This window comes from Emydura macquarii, unplaced genomic scaffold, assembly GCF_026122565.2.
Source record: "Emydura macquarii macquarii isolate MOO-44397 ecotype Brisbane River unplaced genomic scaffold, CSIRO-AGI_Emac_v2 contig_2325, whole genome shotgun sequence".
Taxonomy (NCBI): Eukaryota; Metazoa; Chordata; order Testudines; family Chelidae; genus Emydura; species Emydura macquarii.
Window position 1 is genome coordinate 381,625 of NW_027132462.1, and position 18,870 is coordinate 400,494.

The window sequence follows — 18,870 nt, forward strand, 5'->3', positions numbered from 1 at the left end:
TGAAATGCATGAGAATTCATGGAAATGAAACTTCATTTCACACAAGAAAGTCATCTATTGCTCTCTCTCTCTCTCTCTCTGACTGTCTGTGCACTATATTATATAGTCCTCGTTTAATAGCAGGTTGCTGGAAAACAATAGCACCTCAGCTTCACGCTGAGACGATCCTATTTCCAAGCTCCAGCCAAGTTACACAGCTTGTTTCGCCAGTGCTGGGTGTCAATTCAATGGCTGGGCAGCTGGTGCTCTGAAATTCCTTAAACTGACTCTATCTCTCTCTCTCTCTCACACACACACACACAAACACAGTGTTGGGAAGTCAGAAGATGCTCGTTCTCCTGAGTCCCAAAGTAGAGGGGGTGCTTGAGATAAGAATCACGTACAGACTGTTGTTTTTAAAACCTTTTACTCTCCCATGGTAGTATATTTTCCTACTGTTCAGTTTAAACAATAATTTGATTCAAGAAGACTGGCTGGTCACCACAGGTAACTACTTCTTCCCTTTGGAAGTCTAAGTTGCACAACAAGTTTGACCAGCTGGGCAAGCCCAGTTGACCCACTATGTGCTGTAGACCAGGGTTCAGACTGAGGGTGGGAGAATGGTGCTTATCCACCCCAGGAGAGGGAATGGGACGAGGCTGACATCTGGCATTCGGAGACCAGAGAGGGGGGCAGAGATGCAGGATGCCCTGTAACTGTGAGGGGTTTTTACTGGACAGAAATTCCCATAAGAAAATAAACTTGATGTGGTTTGGGAAATACTAATATTCCAGGGGTCTTCTCAGTCCCAGAGCACACGGCACCTCTAGAAACAGGACCCATTGAGAAATCCTGACTCAGGGCATTCAGGTTTTCACATTTTGAGCTCCCTTTGAATCTGGGGTTTCTGTGTACCTGGAATGATCCCCCATAGACCACGGACACATGAAGTGGAGGGTCCCCCAGCTACCTAGTGCTGCCTGCTCTCCTGCCCCTGTCACTGAGTCACAACCACAGCCCAGCAGAGTCAGCTGCCGCTGCACAGAACATCTGCCTATCTCAACAGCAGACAGCCTTTACCCTTCCCTTGGCGTTTGAAAGATTTAAAGACAGAGAAACCTGCCAACGTACCCAATGCCTGCGAGAAGGGGAGCAACTGCCAGCAGAGATCTGCACCCTAATGGAGAAGGAGTCAGCGGAGAGCTTGCACGGGCAGCAGTCAGTGTCTGCTCAGACAGGCTGCAACTGTCCTTATGAAGCATGTTTGCCCATTTCCTTGGGGACCACTTGGCCACCTGGGACCCTCAGCTGATTGGTTCAGAGTGTGCCAGCTTTAACCCTGTCATGTCCAATGGCAAACTGCGGGAAGGCCACTCACAGGGGATGCTCGGTGATGCTACCACACTGGACAGCAGCACAAGCCCTGCCGCAGGCTCTATTCCTGCAATCCAGGCTGTCAGCGCTGTGCGTATGGCTCAGAGGAATCACAGGGCTCCCTGGAGGGGGGCCAAGTGGTACCGATGATGCTGTTACAGCTGTAATCTTGCTGCAATACTGTAAATCAGACTAATAATAGTTATGTAGGGTCAGTTTTCTCCTCGGCAGCCCCCTTTCCTGCATTGCAATTCCAGGGTGTAGGTTGAGGAAGGAAGATTCCACACAGCTTCTACCTGGAAATTTCCCTCAGATTGTTCCAGTAGAGGACGTCAGTTCCCTTCTCTCTCAGAAATAAAGGGTGGGACCTAGCATCCATGAATCCCCAAAGTTACTCACTGATCTCAGTGATCCACTGATAGCTAGGCCCTCCCACCCACAATCTCTGTGCCTCCACAACTGTTCTAGGACCCTCTCTAGCTCACTAGGAGCACAGGTTCATTGGTGATGTGCTACCGGGGCCTTTCACAGTAGCCACTGGCCACGGGATCTGCTGAAGAGGCCTTTGTAGGAGTGGAGAGGGCTGCATGGAGATGGGAAGGCTGGCAATAGTAGCTGGTGAGGTATATACTGAGCTGGAGGTTTAGACCTTTACAAACCCAGGATGCAGCCATAGACTCAGTCAGTGCAGCCTTCATTTTACTGTGGATCAAAATTTTTCATCACGTAAAATCCTTTCTTTTCCAGCCCAGCTCTACCTCAAACCGTGAGCCTCTCTCACCTGTGTTATCGGACCACACACCTCGGCTCAGCCAGAGCTGTGTATCATAACAGGAGAGCCCTTCTCAGCTGCCCTGATGGAGCAGCAGTCAGGCCAAACTGGGATGGTGTTGCAACCCCATGCGCCTACTGACAACTCCCCTATCCCACTCAAATTTGGCCTCATCTTTAATGATACAACCAATGATATAATTCCTACAATTCCTAGAGTAGCTGGTGAGGTATAGACTGGACTGAAGGTTTGGACCTTTACAAACACAGAATGCAGCCATAGACCCAGTCAGCGCAACCTTCATTTATGAGGAGAGGGAAACAAAAAGCCTCCATTTTCTCTTGAGGATCCAGGCAGCTGCAACTGGGCAGGGCCATGGCAACTGAAATTTCAGTGGAAAATGATCAGTTTTCTATAAAAAGTAACACCCAAAAATGGATGAAAAGGAAATATTTTACTATGGGTCAAAAATTTTCATTGGGTAAAATCCTCTGTTTTCCAGCCCAGCTCTAGCTCAAACTGTGAGCCTCTCTCACTCGTGTTACCGGACCAGATACCTCTGGTCACCAAGAGCTGGGTATCATAATGGCAGAGCCCTTCTCTGCTGACCTGATGGAAGAGCAGTCAGGCCAAACTGCAGTGGTGTTCCAACCCCATGCGCTCACTGGCAACTCCACTAGCCCACTCAAACTTGGCCTGCTGGTTTTCCTGAGCTTTAATGATACAAACAGTGTTACAATTCCTGAGGACAGAAAACAGGTACAATGAGCACAAAAGGAACGCCCGCCAGACATGGGCTGCTTTGAGACCTGGGACTCCAATATAGATGAAGGTGGAAGCACTGAAGCTGCTGCTGCTGTTGGAAGCTGACGTGTGCGGTGTGATGTTATTGTCCAGCTGCCTTTAAGAAGCCTGCCATGAAAATGATTGTAATTATCGGTATCACACTGAGTGTTATCAGAATCAGTCCCTCTATGTCTCTAGGGGGTATATAGTCTGCAAATATTTCCCAATACATTGCATCAGAACTAGCAGCTGTAGGCCCTCATATTGGAACGTCAGGTAATAGGTTTATAGCTTTGAAGAACTCACTGAGGATAGAGGACACATTCCTTTTTCCCTTGTATGCTGCCAAGAAAACTATTGGCATTACTCAAGACAGGAAATCTGAGACACTGAAGGGTCAAGGCTACCATTTTTCATTTTCCATTGGCCAGTGATTTGTGGGAAGCCTCCACATTCAATGATATTCAGGCCAGAAAGGCCCATCACAATCATCTATACTGAGCTTGTGCAAGACACAAGCCGGAGACCTTTACTCAGCGAATTCTGGGGCTGAGCCCAGTGCCTTATGGCTCAACTAGAGCAGATCTTTTAATCTAGATCTGCAGAATCTCCAGTGCCATTAAAAAATTATGGCCACACGCGGAAAAATCATGGGATAGTTTTAAAATAACTAGCTTTAAAATATACTATTTTTCATATGCCTGTGGTATATGAGTCACCTGCATTGTATTTTCCTGGTTTTCTGCAAATTATTTTAAAACACACTTTTAAAAAACTTTTGAAAGCTAAGATTCCCACGTAGGTTCTGAATCCCATAAGTAGTGGCTTTAAGAAAAACAGAAAATAGTTCGCTTTATTTCCAGCTTCCTGCCATTAGACTGTGTTATAACTTTCTCTGCTAGATTGAATCACATGCCTTCTATGAAAAAGTGACTGGCTCTGTGGATGTGGGGAAAGTGGTGGATGTGATATACCTTGACTTTAGCAAAGCTTTTGATACAGTCTTCCATAGTATGCTTATCAGCAAGATAAAAGAGTATGGATAGAGAGCTGGCTAGATCATCAAACGGTAGTGATCAGTGGCTCGATGTCTAGCTGGCAGCCGGTCACAAGCGGAGTGCCCCAGGAGTTGGTCCTGGGCCGGTTTTCTTCAACATCTTCATTAATGACCTGGAGGATGGAGATTGCACCCTCAACAAATTTGAAGATGACACTAAACTAGAGGGAAGGGTAGATACCTTGGAAGATAGGGATAGGATACCGATTGACCTAGATAAATTGGAGGATTGGGCCAAAATAAATCTGATGAGGTTCAACAAGGACAAGTGCAGTGTCCTCCACTTCGGACGGAAGAATCCCATGCACAGCTACAGAAGGGAGCCGATGAGAAAGGCAGAAGTTCTGCAGAAAAGGACCTGGGGGTTGCAGTGGATAAGAAGCTGGATATGAGTCAGCAGTGTGCCCTGATTGCCAAGAAGGCTAATAGCATATTGGGCTGCATTAGTAGGAACATTGCCAGCAGATCGAAGGAGGTGATTATTCCCCTCTGTTCGGCATTGATGATGCTGCATTTGGAGTATTTTGTTCAGTTTTGGACCCGCACTACAAAAAGGATGTGGACAAGTTGGAGAGAGTCCAGCGGAGGGCAACAAAAATGATTAGGGGGCTGGATCACATGACTTATGAGGAGAGGCTGAGGAAACTAGGCTTATTTAGTCTACAAAAAAGAAGAATGAGGGGGGATTTGATAGCAGCCTTTAACTACCTGAAAGGGGGTTCCAGGGAGGATGGAGCTAAGCTGTTCTCAGTGGTGGCAGATGACAGAAGAAAGAGCAATGGTCTCAAGTTGCAGTGGGGGAGGTCTAGGTTGGATATTAGGAAAAGGTTTTTCACTAGGAGGGTGGTGAAGCACTGGAATGGGTTACCTAGGGAGGTGGTGGAATCTTCATTCAAAGGAGGAAGATGTTCAAAGGCGAGTTAGGTGCCCATTGTCCATCCACATTCAAAGGGAATTATTTGTTAAGCCAAGCTGGTCGCCTGCCATATTTGCTATTCTCTCTGCACATCGGTATTGTTAGTTCCTGCACCCGAAGTATGATTTTTTTAAAATACAGTCAGCTCTCTGAAACTCCTTTCCCCCTCATATGAGCCTCCCAGAGGATCCTGCCCAACAGCTCCCTGAGGGAATCAATGTCTGCTTTTCTGAAGTCCAGGGGCCGTATCCTGCTGTTCTCCTTTCTTCCTTTTGTCAGGATACAGAAATTGTCCATCTCATTGTCACTACTTCCCAGCTTATCATTCACTTTCAGTTCTCCTATCAATTCTTTCTGGTTTGTCACATGTTTTTTGACCACCAAAAAGAATCCTGATAGATTATTTTCCTTTACATAAACCATGTTGAGTGATCCCCAATAAATCATGTTCATCTATGTGTCTGATAATTCTGTTCTTTAATATAGTTTCAACTAATTTGCCTGGTCTTGAAGTTGGGCTTACTGGCCTGTAATTACCAGGATCACCTGGGGAGCCTTTATAAAAAATTGGCGTCATGTTAGCTATCCCCCACTCACTTGGTATAGAAACTGATTTAAATAAGTGACATTCCACAGCTAGTAGTTCTGCAACTTCACTTTTGAGTTCCTTCAGAACACTTTGGTGAATGCCATGTGGTCCTCTGCCCATGTATTACAATATAATTTATCAATCTCCTGATGACAAGTGCTATATAAGAGCTAGGTTTTATTATTAAGCCCTGGGTGAAGGATACCTGTGTAGCCAATGGCTGTGTCCCATCCCACTCGAGACCCATCTATCTGGGCACAGCTCTGGTACTGCTAATGCACCAGATCCTGATGGCTAATTTAGCATCTACATGTCCAGAGATCATATTCTAGACTGGGTGCTTCACATCCCCAGGCACACTCCTGGCCCTAGCAAAGACTGAAAAATATTAAAATTCTGCTGTAAAACCAGATCACAGGACAATTGAATGATCTTGATCTTTTCATATTTTATTTAAACTGTGAATAATTAACATGTGGAAATCCCAGCCACCAGTTGCTGTTGCTTAGGAGATTAGGAGGATTCAACAAAATGACTGGACATTCTTATGTGTGACAGGAAAACACACAGCTGTGTGCAACAGGAGCACAAAAGGTAAAAGAGCTTTGATCTCTTTTACTTCCAGGTTGTAAGCTGGCTCCATCCTGTGGGTGGGGAAAGGAAGGAGGGTCTTGTGGGGAAGGCAGGGGACCAGATTTTAGGCAACTCACATTTAATTCAAAGCTCTGGCACAGACTCCCTGTGTAACCTTGGACCTTGACACAAAGAGCAGACTCCAAAACACAGGACCAGGTGGTGAGGGAGATCAGTAGCTCATGTCCTGTTGGATGTTTTTGTCTAGGATGGAATAGGTGGCCCATTTGTTTCATTTCCCATGTCAATAGTGCTGGGGCCGGGTGATGAACTGACCCTTCAGTTGACGAACACAATGATTATCCTCTCACGAATGGGTTTTGTTTTCATGCTGTACACGACTGGGTTCATCAGTGGCGGGATCAGCAAATAGACATTTCCCAGGACATTCTGAACTAAGGGAGAAGAGCTCTTCACGAATCTGTATATCACAGACAAGTCAATCCCTGGCATGTAGGAAAGCAAGATGACTCAGACATGGGAGATGCAGGTGTGCAAGGCCTTGAGGCGCTCCGTGTTGGACGCGATGCTCAGCAATGTTTTAAAGATCATCACATAAGATAGGAGGATGAGCAGCAAGTCCAACCGCACTGACTAACCGAGACTGTTATAAAGAAGCCATAGATGATGTTGACTCTGACATCAGAACAAGCCATTGTCATGACCTCCTGGTTCAGACAGTAGGAATGGGAGAGGATGTTGACTTGAAAGTATAGGTACTGTTTCAGGAGAATGGGGAGTGGGAATGTGAGGACAACCCCTCTTAATAGAGACACCAGTCCCATCTTGGCTATTCTGGGTGGCGTTAAGATGGAAGCATATCTCTGTGGGTTACAGATCGCAACAAAGTGGTCAAAGGCCATAGACAAGAGCATGGAGGATTCAGCGTATTTAAGCGAGTGGATGAAGAACAGCTGGGCAAAACAGGCATCATGACTGATCTCCCTAGATTTAAACCAGAATATTCCCAGTGACCTTGGCATAGAGGATATCATTATGCCAAGGTCTGAGATGGGCAACATGGAAAGGAAAATGTACAAGGGCTCATGGAGGTTTGGAACTTTTTTTATAATGAACAGAATGAATGAATTTCCTAATATCAAAGTAACATACATTAAAAAAGGGGATAGAAATCCAGACATGGGCGTCTTCCTGCCCAGATATTCCGGTGAGAAGGAACACTGCAGGTTGGGATTTGGTGTCATTGACAGCTGACATGATGCACTGGGGAGGTCCAAGAAGTTTTGTTCTTTACTTCCTGAAAGGAAAAATAACAGGAGACTACGTGATACAGAACAGGACATCATCCCGCTCTCACTGCAAGTTTTGAGACTTAAAGGAGTTCAAGGCAGATCAGCAAAAACATAGTCTGGGATTTACACTTGATGATTACCTGCTCTATTCATTCCCTCTGAAGTATCTGGCATTGGCAACTGTCGGAAGACAGGATACTGAGCTAGATGGACAATTAGTCTGACACAATATGTTCGCTCTTATATTCTTATGTTCACCTTCGTTAGGGATTACCAGACTGGATCAGACCTGTAGTCCCTTCAGCCCAGTACCCAGTGGCCAGTAATAGATGCTCCAGAGGAAGGTAGAAGAAACCCTGCAATAGACGGCTATGAGATAACCTGCTCCCAGGGAAAGTTTCCTCCTAACATGCACTAATTAGACATATTTTGTGGCATAAATCAGGAAGGTTTATAGCCTTCCGAAGACTTTTAAAAAAATCCTCACTTCTGAAATTGGATTTTCTGGTTCCCCATATAAACATCCAGTCCCTCTTTGAATCCTCCTAAACTCTTGGTCCCATTGATATCTTGTGGCTTTGAGTTCCACAGCCTATTTGAGCATCATGTGATTTTTATAGGTGTGACCTTCATACAGACACCATTCTGGCCCTCCTCTTCTGAGTGTGGCCCACTGTATTATTCCAGGTGTATTAAAACATGGTGAAAAAGGTCTTTGTATTTATCTGTCCTGCACTAAAAAATTTCAGAGGGGTAGCCGTCTTACTCTGTATGCAGCAAAAAAAACGAGAGTTCTGTAGCACTTTAAAGACTAACAAATTTAATTTCTGTAGGCATAAGCTTTGGTGGGCCTTAACCCACTTCGTCAGAAATTAGATTTGTTAGTTTTTAAAGTGCTACAGAACTCTGTTTTTTAAATAAATATGTTTAATTCACTTATTATATTTATTTTTTTATTTTCTCCACTCTCGAGAGTCCAAATTACGACACTGCCTGTTTTCAGGACATGGGATAAATTCTTAAAGCCAGATTTTGAGTTCAGTAACATTGACTTTAACAACATCTCTCCAGCTTTACAGGTGTAAATTTGATCAGAACAGGGCTCTGTTATCTTTCACTTACCAAATGCTCTTAGTGAAAGGGACCTGGCGGTAACAGTGGACATGAAGCTGTATATGAGTCAACAGTGTACCCTTATTGCCAAGAAGGCTAACAGCATATTGGGCTTCATTAGTAGGAGCATTGCCACAAAATCGAGGGAAGTGATTATTCCTCTCTATTCAGCAATGGTGAGACCTCATTTGGAGTATTGTGTCCAGTTTTGAGTCCCCCACTACAGGAATGATGTGGACAAATTGGAAAGAGGCCAGCGGAGGGTAACAAAAATGATTAAGGGGTTGGAGCACATGACTTATGAGAAGAGGCTGAGGGAACTAGGCAGGTTTAGTCTGCAAAATAGAAGAATGAGGAGGGATTTTGTAGCAGCCTTTATCTATCTGAAAGGGAGGTTTCCAAGGAGAATGAAGTTAGGCTTTTCTCAGTTGTGACAGATAACATAACTAGGAGCAATGGTCTAAAGTTGCAGTGGGGGAGGTCTAGGTTGGATATTAGGAAAAACTTTTTCACTAGGAGCGAGGTGAAGCACTGGAATGGGTTACCTAGGGAGGTGGCAGAATCTCTATCCTTTTAGGTTTTTAAGGTGCGTCTTGAGAAAGCCCTGTCTGGGATGATTTAGTTGGAATTGATCCTGCTTTGAGCAGGGGGTGAGACTAGATACCTCCTGAGGTCCCTTCCAACCCTAATCTTTTATGAGTCTATGATTCTAAATGAGCGTGGGAAGGGTAGTGTCCCAAATGGTGAGTAATGGAAAGAATAGTTTTGAACTAATATCCAGCTGAGTGTGCAAGTTATTCAGCCATGTTTGTTTAACAACCACTAATACTCATTACGTACAACCACTAATACATAGGTTCTCAAATTGAAGGTTGCCACTTGATTTGGTGGAGGTGACTGTTATGTTAAGTCCTTGGAAAGTATTTATATCCAGAGAGAAATCAGCACGGAACACAGAGAGATGTAAACCCATGAAATGTCTTTATTGAACTAATACTAAACCAGCCAGGACTGGCTGAACTATCCTCTAATAGTTTAATTCTATTGCTATGGCAACAAGCTCTGTTGCTACTGCAACCTAGGCAATTAGGCAAGACACAAAATACACAACATATTCCTCTCCCCTTAATGAAAAAGCCCATTTAACAGAACAATCACTAAACTGGGGAATGAAGATAGACTGCCCCAGTGCCTGGCTAAACCCCGGGGATCATTCTGCCCCGTAATGTGGGTTTGCCCTAGCTAAAGATCCAGCTGTTGAGGACAAGGCCCCCACATGAGGGGGGAAAAAGGTACACTTTACCGGGGTCCTGAGGCCCTCGGGGGCCCGGCCCAGGCTTCAACCCCCATTAGCATGAGGAAATTTTTTTCCATGGCTCATGAGATGGTATGTAAGGGATGAGGGATTGTGGTATGTGTGTGGGAGGGGGCCCAGGTTACAAATGTTTTCTGGGCCCGAAAAAATTATTCTTGGGCTCTGGTGAAGGAGGCCTTCTCTCTCTAGGTGGACTACAGCGGAGTTCTGGTATTCTTGCAGCAGAAGGTGTTATTGGTGCGGGTCTCACAATGGGCTTGGGACTCGTAGCTGAAACAGGTGAGGATATTGTATCTGCTCAAACAGGGGAGGGGGCTATATCTGCTGCAGAGGTGGATGGAGATGGGACTCAGGATCGGGTGACTCTTGACTCGATAATTCACCTGAAATGGTGAGGTCAGGCAGTTCAAGTGGAGATGTGTCCTTGGGATATGTATGACCTGGCAAAAACTGATCTACATGCCACGGCCAGGTGAGATCATCTGCAGTCTGACAGTGTAGGAAACAGGTCCTGTTTGGGCGATGACTGCAGCAGGGATCCATTTAGCTTCAGAAACATAGTTCTGAGCTAAGACAGGCTATCCAGGACTAAAGGTTCAGTCTTTTGCTCTGCATGCACGTCTGATGACTTGGTTTTGCTGTTGATGTTGCACAACTTGTCATGCTTTGGCAGGTTTCAGCAGATCAAAGCAAGTGCGCAGCTGTCGTCCCATCATTAGAAAGGCCGGGGATGCTTTGATCGTAGCACAAGGTTTGTTTCTGTAGGATAGTAAGGAGGTGTCCAGACTCTTTTGAATGAACAAATGTCCCCTTGTAAATCTCAGAGCTTGTTTCATGGTCTGCACAAACCTTTCAGCTAATCCACTGTTGGGTGGATGGTCTGTTGCTGAAGTGCTGTGATATATCTCATTTCTTTCATAAAATTTTCAAACTCCTGAGAGACGAACTGCAGTCTGTTGTTGCTCACAAGTTGTTCTGGCAGACCGAAATGATTAAAGATTTCACACAGTTTCTGTATAGTACTTTCAACAGTAGTGAATGGCATTACAGAGACTTCTGGCCATTTAGAGTGGGCGTCTACAACAACCATGAACATGCTTTCTTCAAATGGGCCAGCAAAAACAAAGTGAATATGCTGCCATGGGTTTTCAGGCCAGTTGCATGGATGTAGGAGCACCAACTGAGATGTGTTCCTCACACTGTGACATGAAGTACAAGCTCTTGCCTACTCTTCAATGGCACAGTCCAAATCAGGCCACCAAAAGTACCTTCGTTCAATTTCTTTCATGCACACTATTCCACGGTGACTTGAATGTAACTATTCTAACATCTGTGATATCAGTAGTGGTGCAATAATGATGCACATACCCTACAACAAGCCACCAAAATGGATTGATAACTCCATCCTCTTGTACATGTAGGGAAGAAGGTCGGGTGAGATTTGAGAGTCCCGTAGAGATGTTCCATGCATCACTAGGTCCATAACTTGGGACAGTACTGGGTCAATGTGAGTTGCCCTCTTTACTTGAGTAGCAATGACGGGTGTGTTCTCTACCTGTTCAAAGTAGATTTCTTTCTGGTCAATATCTTGATGTTTAACTGGTAAAGGCAGCCTTGAGAGACCTTCTGCATTGCAGTGCAGAGTGGATTTCTAATATTTGATGTCATACGTGTGTGTGGAAATCAACAATGCCCATCATAGCAAACGACTACCAGAGAATTGTGGAATGCCTGTGCATGGTCCAAAAATTGATGTTAGAGGTCGATGGTCGGTGAGAAGTGTGAACTTCCATCCACACAGATACTGGTGAAATGCCAAAAACAATTCTCAGTGCTTCATGTTCTATTTGGGCGTAGTTGGTTTCTGCTTTGGTGCGTGACGCAAAAGCAAGGGGTCTCTCCCTCTTCAAAGGCATAATGTGTGACACGACTGTTTCCACTCCATAAGGTGAGGCATCACAGGCCAACTGTAGAGGTAAGGACAGATCAAAATGAGTCAGAATCTCTGAATTTAGCAATGTGCATTTAGCCTTGTTAAATGCAACATCACAGGCTTCAGCCCACTTCCAGACCTTGTTCTAGACAAGGCGTTCATGTAGTGATTTTTGTAATGTTGCTAACTGTGGAATAAACTTTCCATAATAGCTCAATAGCCCTAAAAAAGAGCGAAGCTGGCTTACATTTTGAGGAAGTGGAGCTTCCACAATAGCATTGACTTTTGCAGGAGCCTTATGAAGGCCAATAGCATCTATGATATGTCCCAAATATTCAGCAGAGGGCTGGAAGAATTCACATTTGTCTTTGTGGACTTGTAGGCCATACTCTTCCAGTCTTTGTAGGGCAGCCTCCAAATTCTTATGGTGATCCTCCTCATTCTTGCCAGTGACCAGGATGTTGTCAAGATAGCACTGGACTCCTGGCTAGCCACTCAAGATCTGGTCCATAGCCCATTGGAACAAAGCTGGAGCAGACGTTATTCCGAAGGGCAAGCGACAGTATCGGTACAGACATTCTGTGTCATGATATTCAACAGCTCTTGGGACTTCTCATCAACGTGCATTTGTAAATACGACTGACAGATCAATCTTGCTGAACATTTGGCCACCAGCCAAGCCAGCAAAGAGGTCATCGATGCGTGGAAGAGGATATTGCTCTGCACACAATACCAGGTTAACTGTGACCTTAAAATCCCCACAAATCCGAATGGAGCCATCTTTCTTCAATACTGGAATGATTGGGGTTGCCCATTAGATGTGGGTAACTGGTACTAGGACTCCATTTTCGACCAGATGCTCCAGGTCCGCTTCAACCTTTGACCTGATGGCATATGGCACAGCTCTGGCTTTCAGGCTTATGTTCAATTTCACAGTGATTCCCTTCATCCTTCCCAGGTCCTCTCCAAAACCAGCGGCAGGTATCTTTAACATGGGTACAGCTTCTCCAGTGTACGTCTTGTGACAAAGTCAGGCCAGAGGACCTCAACAGGGCATACCTATTTGCAGGCTAGGAACGTGGGCGGGCTAATGCCCGCCCACCGTTCAAGGCCCCTCCCCCAGCCTAAGGGGAGGAGTCAATGGACCTAGGATACAACTAATTTCGTGGGACAACAAATGTAAAAACAGGAAAGGGCGTGAGGGTCAAAGGTATAAAAGAAGGGAACCGGAAGGGGACACCGAGCAGAGAGCCCCGGACAGCGCCCACCGCTCCCGGAAGGTGTCAGCGGAGACGGTGGACGCCGCCCAGAAGAACTCTGCCCAGAGACGTGAACGGAGAAGGGAACGGAAATAGGCCCCACAGTCGCAGGACGCCTCTCCAGCCAACCTCCCCTCCCTGGTATTAAAGATGGCGACTTTGGCCAGGGCCAGGAGGAGGTTGACGAGGAGGTCCCGAGACTTTGTGGGGCCACGGATGTGGTGTGCATAAATAAACAAGTGTGGGGAAAAGTGCAGCCAGAACCTCAGCAGGAGGTTCTGTAGGAGCTGGAAGAGGGGCTGCAGCCTGGCGCACTCCAGGTATGCGTGCGCCAGGGTCTCCCTCTTGCCGCAGAAGGGGCAGGTGTCGGGGCGGGGGGTGAACCGCACCAAGAACACTCCCGTGCCCACGGCTCCGTGAAGGAGCCGCCAACTGATGTCCCTGGTGGGCCGTGGGGTCAAGGTGGAATACAGGCTGGCCCACCAGGGGTCCCCACCCTCCATAGGTGGCAGTAGGTCCCGCCATTTGGTGTCTGGGCGGGACGCGAGGGTGGGGAAGTGAAGGGTGTGGAGCACGAGTGTGTAAAGGTGGTATCTCAGCGCGGTTCGGAAAGGGACCGGCTGCAAATCGTGCAGCCGGCTTGGGGCGTAGGGAAGGGGAGGGCAAGTGGGCTCACGGGGCTGGGGACCGATGGAAAGTGCTGGAGGGCCAGGGCTGAGGGGCGGGAGGGGAGCACCCTCTCCCAGGACCCGCTCGAGGTAGGCGTGAGCAGCGGGGGGCAAGGCTACCCTCACCTCCTGGAGTACGCGCCGGGGGGTCCGAAGGGTGGAGAGCCCCATGCACCGAGCTAGCACATGGGGGTCCACCCAGTCCCCACGGTCGTAGTCCAGGAAGTCTCCAATCTTGGTGACTCCCGCCAGGACCAGCCTCCGTTGCACCGAGAGGGTCTCCGCCACCTGCACACCGAGTTGTGGATTTTGTAGCAGGGGCTCCGCGAGGAGATCCTCCCCCTCGGGGACCAAAGGGGGCCTGGAGGCAGAGACCAGCCTCCAGGTCCAGAGAAGGTCCTGGTAGAAGACCGGCAGCTTGGAGCGGTCTTGTGGAAGACCCCTCGGGTGGAGAAAAAAGAGCTGCCGGTCGTATCGGAGCCCTCGGAGGCGGCGGAGGAAGGTGTGCGCCAAATGGCTCCATGCCGGACTAACTGCACCATAAAGGAGTCTCTGCAGGGCCTGGAGGCGGAAGGTGTGGACCTGGCTGCAGATGCAGCACAGGCCCTGCCCCCCTTCCTCCAGGGGGAGACTCAGAATCCCTGCAGAGACCCAGTGCAGTCCTGGCCAAAAGAACTCCAGAACTATCTTCTGGAGGTAGGCCAGGAAACTCGGGGTCAGGACCAGGGTGTTGAGGCAGTACCAGAGCATGGACAGGACCAGCTGGTTGAGGACCAGCGCCCTCCCCCGAAGGGAGAGGCACCGGAGCAGTCCTGTCCAGCTCCGTAGCCGCCGCACCACCCTGTCCGTTAAATCTTGCCAGTTCTTTGCCGGGGAGGGATGGGTGGCAGAAAGGTAACCGCCTAGATAGAGCAGCGGACCCGCGCTCCACCGGATGGCTTGAAGCGCGGGTGGGAGGGAGGTCACCCGCCACCCAGCCCCTACCATCAGGCCAGAGCTCTTGGCCCAGTTGACACGAGCAGAGGAGGCTGCCGAGTAGACGGCCAGGCAGGCCTCCAACCGCACCAGGTCGCCCGGGTCCTGGACCATGAGGAGCACGTCGTCAGCGTACGGTGACAAGACCAGCCTCAGCGCTGGCTCACAGAGCACCAAACCTGTCATCCTCCAATGGAGGAGACAGAGGAAGAGCTCAATGGCCAGGGTGTACAGCTGGCCCGACAGTGGACAGCCTTGGCGCACTCCACGCCCGAAGCTGACCGGTTCGGTCAGGGTCTAGTTGAGCTTGACCAGGCACTCCGCGGAGGCGTACAACACCTAGAGAAAACCCACAAAGCGGGGCCCGAAGCCGAACACCCGCAGGGTGCCCAGGAGATACCTGTGGTCCATCCTGTGGAACGCCTTCGCCTGATCCAGAGACAGGAGGGCGAACGACAGACCATCCCTACACTCAAGCTCTAGGAGATCCTGGACCAAATACAGATTGTCGAAGATGGTGCAGCCTGGGATGGTGTAGGTCTGGTCGGGATGGACCATGTCCTGCAGCACGGACCTCAGCCTCAGGGAGATGGCTTTGGCTAGGATTTTGTAGTCCGTGCAGAGGAGCGAGATGGAACGCCAGTTCCGGAGGTCGCGGAGGTCCCCCTTCTTGGGCAGCAGGGCGAGCACGGCCCGCCTGCACAACAGGGGGAGCTCTCCACTGGCCTCAGACTCGGCCCAGACAATGGAGAGGTCCGGGCCGAGGACGTCCCAAAACACGCGGTAGAACTCCACGGTCAGCCCGTCCATGCCTGGGGATTTGTTGGTGGGCATGAGGCGGAAGGCTTCCGAGAACTCGGCCAGAGTGAGAGGGATCTCCAGCCGGTCCCGGTCTCCCGTGCCGACTATGGGAAGTTCGTTCCAGAGCGTCCTGCGGGTGGCGGCTTCCGTCGGATCCGGGGAGAAAAGGTTGGCTTAGAAGGCCCGGGCCCTTCCACGCATCTCCACCGTATACATGAGGGGGGCGCCGTCCTCCACCAGAAGGCAGGTGACGTACTTCCGGGCCCCCTGTCTTTTCTCCAGGGCATAGAAGAAGCGGGAGCCGCGATTCATTTCCCGAAGGAGACGGATACGGGAACGAACAAAGGCACCCCAAGCCCGGAGGTCTTTGAGGGCACTGAGCTCCTCCCGCTTCTCCCGGCACGCTCCGCAGAGGGATGGATCCTCGGGGCTGGTGGCCAGATGCCTCTCCAGCTCTAAGACCTCCCGCTCCAACTGCTCTATCCCCGCATCCCTCCGCCGGCTGGCCCCCCGAGTGTAGTCGCAGCAGAAGAGCCGGGCGCGCACCTTCCCCACGTCCCACCACCACCGCGCCGAGGGAAAGGCATGCCTCTGCCCCCGCAAGGCCAGCCAGCACTCCCGGAAGTACGCCACGAAGCCCACATCCTCCAGCAGACTGCTGTTAAAATGCCAGTAGGCCGGCCCCGGCCTCTGTGCCATCACGGTCACCAGGTGGTGATCTGAGAACGGGACTGGCCGTACACTGGAGGAGTGGGCCCGCGAGAGATGGTGAAGAAAAAAATAGATGGCGTCCAACCGGGAGTGGCTCGACTGCTCTTCCCCCACCCGGACAAAGGTGAAGGTGACAGCATCGTCCGGGTGGTGGTCCCGCCAGACGTCCACCAGGGACTGGTAGTCTATAATCTCCCAGAGGACGTCAGCGGTGGCCTGGCTCTGCTCGGTTGCTGTGAGGTCCCACTCCTCGAGGGTGGTGTTAAAGTCCCCGCCCAGGACCAGGCACTCGCGAGGATCCAGTGCACCGAGGAAGGTGGCCGCCTGCTGAAAGAACCGCACCCGCTCCGGGCCCACAGTCGGGGCATAGACATTGACAAGGTTCAACATCAGCCCCTCCATGCAGACCCGGAGGTGCAGCAGACGACCCGGCACAACCTTAGTGATCCCCAGCACCTCGGGCTGCAGGTTGGGGGAGAACAGGGTGGCTACTTCGCCCGCGCGGGCGGAGAGATGACTCAGGTGCACCCTGTCCCCCCACTCCAGCCTCCAGCTAGCCTTGGTGGCTGGGTCCATGTGGGTCTTCTGCAGGAACGCCTTGGAGTACCCCCCCTCCCGAAGGAAGGAGAGCACCTGTATCCTGCGGAGACCTGTCCTGCAGCCCCTGATGTTCAGAGTGACAAAGATGACAGGCATTATGAGGAGGGCTGGGGGGGATCCTCGCGGCCAGGAACGCCAGCGGTTCTCGCTGGGCTCTGCAGCAGCCCATGACCAGTCCCGAAGACCATCAGGGCATCATGGAAGCTGTGGGCCCGCTGATAGGCCGCGGCGTCCTGCCTCCCGGTCCCTTTCCCCTCCTTCAATGTGGCCCTCATGGCCTGGAGGATGCGGTGGAAGTCCCCCCAGCGCTGCAGCGCGAGCTGCACCCAGTTCCGGGCACCACGGGAGTCCCGGAGGAAGGTGCGCAGATCCTCGCGCAGTGCCTCGGGGGGCTCCACAAGGCTGGTTACCCTGTCAAAGAAAGCTATGTGGTTGGTTTGACATGATTTGTTCTTGACAAATCCATGCTGACTGTTACTTGTTACCTTATTATCTTCTAGATGTTTGCAAATCTATCTTTCCAGGAGCCCCCCTTCAGTCACTTGAAGGCTGCCATCAAATCCCCCCCTCCAATTTGTCCACATCCTTCCTTTAATGGGGGGCTTAAAACTGGAAACAATACTCCAAATGTGACCTCACCAGTGGCAAATAGAGGGGAATAATGTTGCCACCTCACTGCTCACCCCCCTTTCTAGATTGTTAGTAACTGTAAAATATTTACTGTGCTATTTGTTACCAAGTGCCTAACCCCTCTTGCTGTGATTCTCACCCTTCACAGGCACCCTGAGCATTTCTGAACCTGATCGGTGCCTTGACACTCTCATGGAAGCTTTCAACCTCACACCCTCTGACCCATCAACGTTCATCCTAAATGGCATCCCGGGGCTGGAAACTGCCCACATCTGGATTTCCATCCCTTTCTTTATGTTCTACATCATCAGCCTATTGGGAAATGTCACGGTTCTGTTTGTTGTTGGCAAAGAGCAGACCCTGCACAAGCCCATGTTCCTGCTGCTCTGCATGCTGGTGCTCACAGACATCGGCATGTCTACCTGCATCGCGCCGAAGACACTGTGCATATTTTGGTTCCGTTCCACAGGCATCACTGTGGATGGCTGCCTCACCCAGATTTTCTTCCTTTATGTACTTGGTGCTATGCAATCAGCCATCCTCGTGATAATGGCCTTCGATCGTTACGTCGCCATATGTGACCCTCTGAGATACATCAGCATCCTCACCAACGCACAAATCGGTAAACTAGGGCTAGTGGGTTTGATAGGATCTGTGCTCTTGGTTCTGACATTGCCCCTGCTACTGTGGAGGCTGCCATTCTGTGCCAACCGCGTTATCCCCCACACATACTGCGAGCACATGGCTGTGGTGAAGATGTCGTGTGGGGACACCACTGTCAACAGGATGTACAGCCTGGTGATATTATTAGTGATCATCGGGTCAGACCTGATACTCGTTGGCCTGTCCTACGGGCTGATCATCAGGGTCGTCCTCAGGATCTCCTCCAAAAAAGCCAAACGAAAAGCTATCAACACCTGCACACCCCACATCCATGTGATACTGATGCCTTGTACTACCAGCCTCTTCTCTGCCCTGACACTCAGGTTTGGTCAGGGCAATGCTGCCCACGTTCACATCCTCTTGACCAACCTCTATCTCCTTGTGCCCCCCATGCTCAACCCTATCATTTATGGGGTCAAAATCAAAGAGATTTGTGACAAAGTGGGAAAATACACCTGCAGAGTGTAATCACCAGGGCCACTGACTTTAAACCTGCTTGACAGGAGGGGGAAAGGATGTGTCTTCATTAATCAAGGGTGCTTTGCCCCTAATTGACTGAGCTTAGCCTTCTGAAAGTTCACATTCTGAGAAGTCCCTCAGAACTAATGTCTTATCACACCATCACCAAGCAGTGTCCTCTCCGACCATCACCTGATCTCTTTCAGCATCGTCACCCATCATCCGCCACCCCCACACACCCTGTCACTCGGCCTTTCCATGACTTCCCGACCACCAGCACTGATGGCGTCTCATATGGCCTCAGCCCTATTTTCCATCAATATGGTTGCCTCTCACCATTCCTCCCGCTCCTTCATCTTTAACTCTTTTGCCCCTCTCTGCCAT

At 49.7% G+C, this 18,870-nt stretch overlaps 1 protein-coding gene and 1 pseudogene across 1 annotated transcript; one reads left to right on the plus strand and one right to left on the minus strand.

Moving 5' to 3' along the window:
* Positions 1-2,749: 2,749 nt before the first annotated feature.
* LOC137161600 (olfactory receptor 51G2-like) lies at positions 2,750-7,324 on the minus strand (annotated as a pseudogene).
* A 9,577-nt stretch (positions 7,325-16,901) lies between these two features.
* On the plus strand, positions 16,902-18,495 carry LOC137161601 (olfactory receptor 52P1-like). The gene is made up of 2 exons (XM_067560980.1): positions 16,902-17,094; positions 17,513-18,495. The coding sequence occupies exons 1-2, from the start codon at positions 16,902-16,904 to the stop codon at positions 18,493-18,495; spliced, it is 1,176 nt and encodes a 391-aa protein (XP_067417081.1).
* Positions 18,496-18,870: the final 375 nt, after the last annotated feature.

What these genes read in the sequence shown, in the direction of transcription:
- LOC137161601 (XM_067560980.1), top strand. Translation starts at nt 16,902, where the DNA reads ATGACCAGTCCCGAAGACCATCAGGGCATCATGGAAGCTGTGGGCCCG. An exon ending in CACGGGAGTCCCGGAGGAAG is followed by an intron (nt 17,095 to 17,512) that starts GTGCGCAGATCC and finishes CACCCTTCACAG; the next exon opens with GCACCCTGAGCATTTCTGAA.